General features: G+C 36.2%; 1 protein-coding gene across 1 annotated transcript in view; it reads left to right on the top strand.

The window, feature by feature from the left end:
• DENND1B (DENN/MADD domain containing 1B) overlaps positions 1-11,187 on the top strand; it is a 414,540-nt gene that overhangs the window by 248,958 nt on the left and 154,395 nt on the right. The window contains 1 exon segment of the mRNA XM_006903679.1: positions 4,336-4,436. Coding sequence (XP_006903741.1) covers positions 4,336-4,436 — 101 coding nt within the window.

An 11,187-nucleotide genomic window follows, 5' to 3' on the forward strand; every position in this document is an offset into this window, starting at 1 on the left:
TATGGAGTGAGGTGTGGATCTTGCTTGAGTCTTCTGCAGAGAGTTTTCCAATTTTGCCAACACTATTTGTTAAAAAGTCTGTCGTTTCCCCACTTAACTGATTTCATCTCCTTGTCCTAGGGTTTTTAACAGACTATTATTTCAGAAGTGAATGGCCAATCCTGTGTTCTAGTCTTTCTTATTTTGGGAGCTCTGCTGAAACCTGTCCATCATGAGTTACCCTTTTGGCATTTGACACTCAGATGCCATAGCCTCCAGCATCACAGGAACTCACAAGTTACCTCTATAGAGCAAACTGACAGAAAAGTTCTCCACTTATAAGAGCAAACAGAAGACTTATATCTACCTAGCTATGAAGTAATTAGCAGCATGCAGATCATTCCCCAGCACAATGAACTAATAGATAGATGTTGTACCTCTAGCAATAAGCCATAAAGACAATAAGGCATATGAATATCATGGTGTAGGACAACCTTCTCTGACCCCAGCAGGGGCCCATGGTGGTGAGACAGGATATGATTCTGGGTGGGCATATTATGGTACATATAGTGGTTAAGCTCATATTTGTCACAAAGGGGGAGGCATGCAACTCTGTTTTCTTCCACCATGTTGCTGGCAACCTCAAAGATGAAGATCTCCATCTGCTGTATTCCTATAGATCTCTGAGGCAGTGGGCTTGGGGGGGTGATCTTCTCTCACAGTTAACACAGAATCAATTTGCAAAAGCAAACTCATTGTTTCATCCAAATCCGACATCCCTGATATATATTACTTTTTGTAATTCTGATTGCTTAGACTAGAAACAGGAATCTGATTAGAGGTCATAGTATATTTTTACTTCTCCCTGATAACTCTTTCAAGAAGTTGCCAAGTCTGTAAAGTCTATCACTTTCATGACATGTCCTGATTATTAGAGACAATTCTCTGCCAAATGGTAACCGTTATAGAAAATATATAACTCTTCTTATGATAACAGACACCATCTTGTAAGAAATCAGTCAAGTTTACTGAACAGTGATTTATCACTTCATTTAAAAATGACCACTAGAGACTCCTTGCTGTTGTTAGCTACTGTCAAGTTGCGTACAACTCATAGTGAGAGTGTGAACAGAGCAGAACCCTGTCCTCTCCTATACTATCTTCATAATATCTAATACTCTCAAGCTCATTGCTGCAGTCTTTGTGTCAATCCACCTCATTGAGTCATTGTGTCAATCCACCTTTCCTTTGCTGACTCTCCACCTTTCCAAGCATGATTTCCTTCTGCAAGAAATAACCTCTCCTAGCAAAATGACCAACGTCTGCAAGATGAAGCTTTATCATTTTTGACTGCAAGATGGCTGAACCTTCCTTCTGTAAGACATATCTGTTTGTTCTTTTGGCAGTTCATAAGATACTCAGTACTCTTCTCCAACACTAGAGTTCAATTCTTCTTCTGTATGCCTTATTCATTGTCCACCTCTCATATGCATAGAAAGTAACTGAAAAGACCATAGCCTGTATTAGGTACACCTTACTCCTCAAACTGACATAATTGCTCCTCAATAATTTGGAGAGGTCATTGACTACAGACTTTCCCATTGCTGTACATGTCCTAATCTTCAGACTGCTGGTACCAAATATATTGATTGTGGATTCAAGTAAGATGAAGTCATTTAGAGTTTAAGTCTTTTCTCCAACTATTTTGATGTTGCCTGTTGGTCTAGTGACAAAGGTTTTTGTTTTCTTGACATTGAGCTGCAATCCATATTGAAGGCTGCAGTGTTTAACCTTCTGCAGCAAATGTTCAAGTCCTCTTTACTTTCAGCAAGCATGGTTGTGTCATCAACATAACAGAGATTATTGATGACTCTTACTCCAATCCTGATGTAAGCAGTTGTGCTGCCAACCTAAATTCTGGTGGCTCAGTGGTACGAAATTGTGCTACCAACCCAAATGTATGCAGTTAGAATCCATCATGTTTTCCATGGGTGAAAGATGGGCAATCTCCTTCCTTGTGATTTACAACCTCTGAAAAGGGAGGGTCAGCTATGGAACAGTTCCGACTCAACAGCACAAAACAACTACCAGAGGGGTAGAGAATATATCTATATAAAATTTAGTAGAGTGCTTTGGACACTTGAAGCAACCCAGTGGTGTTGTGCATGATGTGTCAGGTTGCTAACCTTAACATGAGCAGTTCAAATCCACCAGTTTGTCCATGGAAAAAAGATGCACAGTCTCCTTTTGTAAAGATTTCTAGTTTCAGAAACCCAATGAAGAGCAGCATGAATGAGATTTTATTCAGCAGCAGTGGGTCTCGGTTTAGATATTTTTTTTTAATTAAAAAAGCCTGTTTATGTCTACTAAAATAAATTGCCCTTTTAATTCCTCATTTTTAAAATTTCTCATTTTTAGAATACATTTGTTCATACTGTTAGTATTTCTTAACACCATCTTCCCTGTTTTTATAATAGTTGTTTTGAAAGTTGTTTTCTAATATAGTTGTTTCGAAAGTCATATATATTTAACATCTTACCTGTTTTAGAACATTCAGATATATTTGCTCCCTTTCTACTTAAGTTCTTTTAGCTCATAAAAATACGGTAAAGAGGTATAAAGAATTAATAATACTCTAAAGATGCCTAATTTACAACCAGACATCTTTACAGGATACCTGTATCCTCTTGAAGAACTTGACACAATGAATTAGATCAAACCATTTTCATTTTTTTAAAAAACAGATAATGTAAATAAACTTATGACTTGCAGTTAATAGTTAAATAGAGGTATATGAATGCCTCCTAGTGGCATTTTAAATACTCTATTTAAAATAACAATACCACTGAATTGTACATGTAAAATTCTTTTTAAATACTCTTTTTTTACAAAAACTTTTTTATAATGTAGTATTTACTTAAAAGATACTGTTGATTACATGGATACTATTAAAGCTTGTAAATGCAAAGTGTCAGCATTTTAAATGATGGCATCCTTAATGAAATAAAAATTCATTACATTAAAAATTGAGATGGAAAAACATATTTGTACATAAACTCTCACATACACAAGCAACATACCTCTTAATGCCATAAGACCAAGAGATTCTTAATGAGAAATTTTATCATTTTGTTTCAGATCAGATTAATTTTTTCAGAAATTAACGGAAACATTTTAACTTTGAGCAAATATTGTTATTAATTAAGATTTGAGTTGCTTTATTATTTTTCTTTCAAATTAAATGTGGTTACTGTTAATATGTTTCAATTCCTTTTTGTAATAGATATAATGGTTTATAAAATGTCTAACTCATTTTCCTGACAGATCTTTTAAATTCTGATTTTTCAGGTCAAATAAAGGGATATAATTGGTAACCTTGAAATACTGAGTATAGCTTTAATATGGTAAAATATGCTGATTTAATTATTGCTTTAATCAGTAAATGATGGAATTGTATTTTAAAATGTAAAACTTTCAGGGAAAGAATTCTGAAATGGGTCAATAGGAGGGAGAAAAAAAGGAGCTAGCTATTCTTTTGTTAAGCATTCAGAAATGCTTTATTAACTGCTTGCTACAACAAAACAATTAAAATTGCAATTACCTTTAAAAAACAGCAATGCAATTGCGGCTGTTGTGATATAAAGCTAGGAAACAAAATGTTAATCTGGAATGAAGAGTTTAAATATGAAATTATGATATACTTGGCTTCCTGTAGTACGGCTGTCAAGCTTGGGCAGTTCGCTGGTCAATAGTGACGTTCTATGTGTCGGTGAACAGAGTCTCTTGATACCATAACCCGCAGTTCACACATTACTGAAGCTCCAACTGTCGAACATTCAAGTCCCCTGGTATTATTGCAGCTTCCAGACTCTCCTGACTGGCTCATGTTTCATTCTTTGGCAATTTTCCCTAATGATATCCCTCAGGAGCTTTCACCCTCTCTTCCTTTCCATATTTAATCGTGGTATATTAATCTGAGTGATGCGCAAACTGTGCTGCACAAATTGTAATTTCCTGCAGTTTCTTCTAAGATGCTCATCTCCTTTTTCATTTTCACTTTAATTTATGTTCAAAGTTTTGACCTCAAAATCTATTTTCAGTAAGCTTAAACTAGCTCTGTAACATTCCCAAGAATATACTTTTGCAATTTATTTGTTTTTCAAAGCGACCTCTAAACATGAGACTTTTACCTCCAAATATGAAACTTTTACATGCAGCATTGGTAAAGATCAAGTGATTTATGCCATTAGGTAAATTGTTTTCAGTGATTATTAATCTTTGATATTTTGAGCATGTCTTTTTGTTGTTTGGAGGGTCAGCGGTTACTCATTGTTGTTACCATTTTACAAATTTTAGTTAACTGCCTGTCTACATGGATCAGCTTCTCTGCTTTACCCAATGTACTGGCAACACATATACATCCCAGTGCTTCCTCCACACCTGCTGGACTACTGCTGGTAAGCTGGCGTTTGCCAGACTCCTTTAAATCTGAGTTTCATGACTGGGGTTGGGGAGAAAGAACCACTTATTTGTCAACTATGCAAGCGTCATGTCTTCTGTGAGAAAAATCTCAGAAGCTTGACCTTGACATTAGTTATACATATTGAAAAGTACTTCTGGAGGGCAGAGTAGTTCTTTTCAAAGAGAGCAAAATTATGAAGTTATAGTACTTTAGATTTAGTGAACTTTTTATTACTCTCTGCCATAATTCAGATAACAAAATGCATAGATAGAAGCACATATAGTTTAGTTTATAGTTAGGAATATTGTGCAGAAGTTTTGATATTATTTGGATGACCCAGTATCGCAGCTGTCAAGATTTATTTGGACAGTCTGCAACAGACCAGATTGTTTCTGGCAGGGCACACTTTGCCCTGTCTTTACCTCAGGCACACTTCCCTTCACTCTCTTCTCCTCCAGCAGTGCCATGGAGAGCAACATAGGACTTGCCTGGAATACAAGGCAAATTTGAGTTTTTGGTTTAAGTCAGAATGCCTTTAAGCCATTTTTAAAAATAATGTTTAAAAATTTTGGGAAAATTTCTGAAAAACGTCCTGGTGTTATAGACAATTAGTTATGTCACCCATTTGAATCCCACCAGCCTTCAGGACTTCTCTATTCTCTTCCCTACCCCTCAAAGTGTATGTACATCTGCAGTGAGGCTTGACCATAATGAGACTCTCAAGAGTCAGCATATAATTTAGGCCATACACCAGTCATTGTGCATTTCCACAGCGAGGCAATCACCTCAATGTTGATGATACTGTGGGGTAGGTATGTGCACAGTGACCTGCTGTAGCAGTTTTATGTTTTGAATATAACATGGTAGTTTGGTAGAAAACTGTAAGATTGGACTTTATAATGTCAAGCCCCACATGCACACAGTCTAAAAGTACAACTAGATTTATAAGTAGGTCTTCATGTTTAATTTTTTTCTCTGGCAGTATACTTAAAATATATAGACACACTTGAAAGCAGATACTGCAACTTGTTTATGTCAATATATGCCTTATGCTCTTGTACTCACTGCTGTCAAGTTGATTATAGCATGTAGCAACTTCTGTCATGTTTCTGAGGCTATAAATCTGTAGGAAAAAAAAGACTGTCCATCTTTCCCAACAGCAAGCTGGTGAATTCAAACTACTGATCTTTTGGTTAGCAGCCTAAGTTGTCATGCACTATGCTACTAGTGGGCTTTCTCTTTGTACAGGGACACAGAACTCAAACTCATTGCCTCTGAGTGGTTTTGACACATACCTGGCCTTCTTATCAGGTTTCTGAGGCTGTAAATCACATGGCATGAGATAGGCTCTCTTTCTCATGTTGAACCCACTGGTGAATTAGAACTGCCAGAGAAACTTGGTCTTTGAGTTAGCAATGCAACTTACTGCAGACTATACCACCAGAACTTCCTGTCTTTGTAACTAGTGCTCCGTAATTAAAATGAATTATTAAAATGTTTATAATTTTAAAAAAAATATTATATAAGTTTAGTAAAGACTTGAGATATGATTTAAAAATATATGCAAGTTAGTGGTTCAAGGGCTAACATTTCTAATTATGAGGTGTGGAATAATGTTTTATCATATGTAATAATAAGACAACAAAAACCCCTCACTCCACTGTTGTGAAACTGATTCCAGCTCAGCAGCCTTCTGTCAAGTTTCCCATGCTGTCAATCATAAGGGAGGAGACAGCTAATCTTTCTTCTTTAGAGTAGCTGATGGATCTAAACCCGACCTTTCAGTTAGCAGCACCATCGGTACTCTAGCTTAGTTTGTAGTTAGTTTCTATAATTTTTATTTTTATATGAAAATATTCTGACCTCTTAAGGGGAAAGTTCCTTCAAGGTCAGTTTTCTTTAATGGATTACAAATATAACACTTTCTAAAAATTCTGTTAGGTAGAAACAGTACAGGCAGTTCTGTACTAAGTCTTCCAGAGCTGTTGTTTTCTTGTTATTTTCTATGCTTGTCACAAAGTCCTTCCTTTTCATCTGTTTTCACAGAAAGGAGCAGTTTGCTTTACACATAAGTTTCAGTCCCTAGAATGTTCTCATTTGTTTGTTTCTGACTTCTGAGGTAGAAGTTTTAACCTTCTCCTTCACAGACACTTCTCTAGACCACAGATTGGAGCATCGATCCTTAAGCAAGGAGCTGTCTGAGACTTACTGAACCTAAGGTCGCAATGATAGCCTCAGATTCAATAATGAAACTGAGACAGTGTGATACATTTGCTTTTAAAAATAGCCATTGAAGTCTTCTGCTTTCTCCTAAGATTAGAAGAGTCAGTGGACTGCACTTTTGAAGAAGATAGTTAAACTTCTCTTTGTGTCCTTGAGGTCAGAATCATATTAATATATATGTAAAAGAGAGAAATATATTACATGTTAACCCTTCAATCTTATGACTTTTGAATCAAGGAATTTTTTTTTATATTGCATATTGAAAACACTGTCAGAAACATATGGTAGGAGAAGATGAATCTTTGCAGAATCTCCCAGATAACTTGAAATTTCCAAATCATAAGGCAATCCTACGTTCTGGAATTACTTTGTATCTGGTAGTGCTGGTGTGGCATAGACTGTAGAGAGTCATAATGCCATCTTGTGACCATGGATGGATATCACATCTTGGGCCACAGATAAAGACTTGCTCACTATTTGGTACATTCATTCATGTCTCTCAAACATTTAGTGAAGACTTTTTTCCTCCTACAGATTAAGTATATAGTGGAATGAATTCAGTTCCATTCCTTCCCTTGAGGAGTGTATGGTCACAGTAGAAAGAAATACAAACACACAAATGCACACAGAGAGGAGGACTGCAGTGTTTTAAGTATTATAATTGTTGTTAGGTGCTGTTGAGTCAATTGACTAATAGCTGACCCTTCAGTGGGTTTTCAGAGGCCCTATTTTTCAGTAGTGGAGATTGCCTATCTTTATCCCATAGAGAAGCTGGTGAATTCAAGCAGCATGCCCTCGATTTGGCAGTGCAACTTCTTATCACTAGGACACTAGAGCCCCTTAAGTTTTATAGTCACTGTTGGTTTTGAGTATCATTGAGTCAAATCTGACCCATAGATGACCCTCTAGTGGGTTTTCTGAGGCAATTAATTGCATGGGTGAGAACTGCCCATATTTCTCCTACAAATTAGCTGTGGATTCAGACTACATACCTTTGGGCAGACAGTGCAGTTCCTTGCCACTGAGTTAACAGACCTCTAATATAGTAGGGATACACCGAAAAACTCCATGTGGAAACACAGAGAAGGAAGCGGCCTATACTGCTTGTTGGTTAGAAGACTACAGGGAAGAGGTGGCACCATCTGTTTACTTTCATTTAATCAACCAGTATAAAACCCAACCCAGCTGTTGGGTTGATTCTGACTCCTAATAACTCTCCATCAGGTTTCTGAGGCTGTAAATCTTTATGCAGGAGTCTGCTCATTTTTCACCTGTGCAGTAGCTGGTGAATTTGAACTGCTCACCTTGTTACAGAAAAGTTGTTATGGCTGATGTGTACATTTTCAGAATTTTTTTAATTGCTCAAGAAGAGATTGCCTGTTTTTCTCCTGTGAAGCAGCTGGTGGATTCAATACATGTGCCTTAGGATTGGTAGCACAGCTTAGCAAGTCTATGATATTGCCAGACACTCTTAAATTATTTGAGTCTGTAAACATATTGACAGTATATATGACTCTAGAACTAGTAAAATGTTAATTGTTCATTATTTGTTCAGGGAATGGTTGAGAGATTCTTTTTATTTACACTATTTGTGTGACTCACTCCCCCCCCCCCATGGAATGATTGGATTTAGCTTTTAGGAGCATAGTTTAAAGGGAAAAAAACCCAGAAAATTGTGTCACATACACTAATTTTATAATCTACCTCATGGGTGGTCTCTGTAAGAAAACCAAAGGAAAGAAGAAGATATCAGATAGTAATTATTTTTGAGTAAAGATTAATTGCTACCAAAAAAGGGAAAGCACTCATAATAAAGCCTGTGTGTGCCATCTCTACAAATGCCTTCACTGATAGAAAGGTCTAGGACAGCTTTGCACATGGATGATAAAACATCTGTGTTTCCAAGGATCTTTTCCTGATTTATTAACACCATAATCTAATTAGGAAATTTCAGCTAAGGTTGCAGAATTGCTTTTCATAAGAGTTGTCTGATTTTATATTAGGATGTATACAGTCTAGTGGTTTGTTTTTTGTTGTGTTTTTTTTTTTCGAGAAAGAAGCAGCTCTTCAGTTTACTCTATATTCTGTAAAACGTCATAAATTTTTTTGGAAATTATGTTCTAGATTAATAGTGTTTGTTTGCAATAGCAGCATGTATATGTTTCGTCTCTTGTTAGAAATAAGTGAGGGGAAAAAAAGGGTTTCATGGTAGTCAATGATCATATTTTATTATATGATATTTTATTAATATGATCTGTAAAAGAGCTTGTTTTATATTTTTATTCTGATATAACAAATTCTGAAAGTTTATTTTCATATTTTAAAGGATAACGAAAAGGTAACCATCTTTCGGAAGGTTTTAGAAGGATTGTATTTACTAAGAATTTAATTGAATATTTACCACTTAATGGTAAATATTATAGGACCCTCCAATCCACCTGATAGCCCTCCAATATCTGTAAAGTGGATGTAGTAATTTTGTTTTCAAAACTTTTCTATATTCCAGTTCACACTAATTATATTAAATGCTCTTTGCAATTTAAGATTTGTGAGTGCTCTCTGTATTTATGATAAGTTAGCTTAACTTGAGTGAATTTGTTAATTGGCACAATTTTTAAAATAATTTTACAATCTTTTGGATATGCAGAAAGATCAATATATTTAATATCTAGAGTTTTGCCAGAATTGCCCGAGTTCAGTGAAGGGAGCTTAGAAAAATTAATCACATGTATTTTATGTCTTCTAGTGAGGCTATTTTTTTTAAATGGCATTACAAAAGAATTTCTAGGGATAAGAAGTTGAGCTAGTATCAACCTTTCCTTTTTTAAGCAAATATGGAACAGTTTCTGTTTGTGCCTCCTGTTTCCTTTGGAAGGGAGCGCTGGTGGCTTGGTGGTGAGGAGTTGCTCTGGCAAATCACAAGCATGTGGTTTGAATCCACCAGCTGCTCCATAGAAGAAAAATGGACAGTCTCCTCCAGTGCAATTTATCACCTCTGAAAACTGGCTAGAGGGTCATGAGTAGGTGTCAATTCACTGGCATATTTTATTTTGAAGTCCAGAAAACTTCTAGGTTTTAAGAATATCAAGGCCAAGAAATCGTTCTCAGTTTCAATCCAATGAAGTATCCAGTATATCAAATCAACTCTACGTGATCTGTTGTATTAAATAACGGGGGGGGGGGGAGGAAGCCCAACAAATCCCAAACCCCCAAAATCTCAAAAGCTGAGACTCATTAACATTGAGTCAATTCCAACTCATAGTGACCTTCCACTGAGTTTGTGAAACAGTAGTTCTTAATGAGAGGAGACTGCTTTTTGTTTTCCTTAGAACAGTTGGTGGATTAGAACTGCTAGAAATGAGAGGCCTTTTGGTTGCTAACACAACAGACTACTGAAAATTCTTTTAAAACTAAAAAAAGAGCTCAGCTCATCAAATTAGAACTGACTTATAGCTGACCCACTAGTGAGTTTTCATATGCTATAAATCACATGGAAGAAATTGCACATCTTTGTCCTGTTGAGCTGCTGTTGGATTTGAACCATGTACCTTATTATTGACAGTGCAGTTCCTTACCACTAAGCCTCCAGAGCTCCCTAAAAAAGAAAAAGTCCACTTGGAATTAGAATCTATTATAATAAGAAACATAAGCTTATTTATTTGTGAATTCTTGATATCTGGCGTTTTCCAAACTAGACCCTACTCACTACTGGCAGTTTTAACTTTTAGTAACCTTAAGGACAAAGTAGAACTTCCTACATAGTTCCCAAGGTTGTGAATGTTTGCAGATGCCAACTGTCACATTGTTCTCCTGTAGAATAGCTGGTGGGTTTGAGTCACAGGCCTTTCAGTTAGCAACCATGCACTTAACCACTGCATCACCCGGGTTCCTATCTTATTATTTAGCTCTCTCTAAATTTGGAATTATTTGAGGCTATCTTGAAAACTCTGGGACTGTTGGGATACTTACTGTTTTTAATCTATTACTGATTCTCAGAGACAACATTGATGTTTGGTAAATTATGCAAATTGTTTAAGAGAGTTACATATTTTCATTAACAGAAGATTGTTTGGTCCATGTATAAGGAGCAGACACATTGTGGGAGTGGCTGAGTCTGACTTCTTCCCATTTAATAAAGAGAAACTGTATCCAATAATAATATCTATAGTGCTAAACAAATACCTACATGATCAGACATGCCACCTCACATACTCTCTCACCTTTTTCTACCAATTATTGCATGCAGTGTTTGTTGCTCCTTGACTCACAAACTTTACTCACAGTTGTGGGGCTTATTAGGGAAATAGGTGGGGAATGGGGGAGGCAAAGAGTATAATACAATACAAGTCCAGCAGTCCTAAACTAGATTAACAGTAATAAACAATTCCTCAATTACTGAAAGTCCATGTTTGTTTCAGCACCGTAAATGAACCTCTGATTTCCTCAATCACCCAGCAAACTTTACCTCAGGACAGCAACAAACAAACTTTTCCTTCAGTTATCCAGCAAGTAAAACTTTTAGC

This window comes from Elephantulus edwardii, unplaced genomic scaffold, assembly GCF_000299155.1.
Source record: "Elephantulus edwardii isolate Elephantulus edwardi_28Jun2011 unplaced genomic scaffold, EleEdw1.0 scaffold00110, whole genome shotgun sequence".
NCBI lineage: Eukaryota > Metazoa > Chordata > Mammalia > Macroscelidea > Macroscelididae > Elephantulus > Elephantulus edwardii.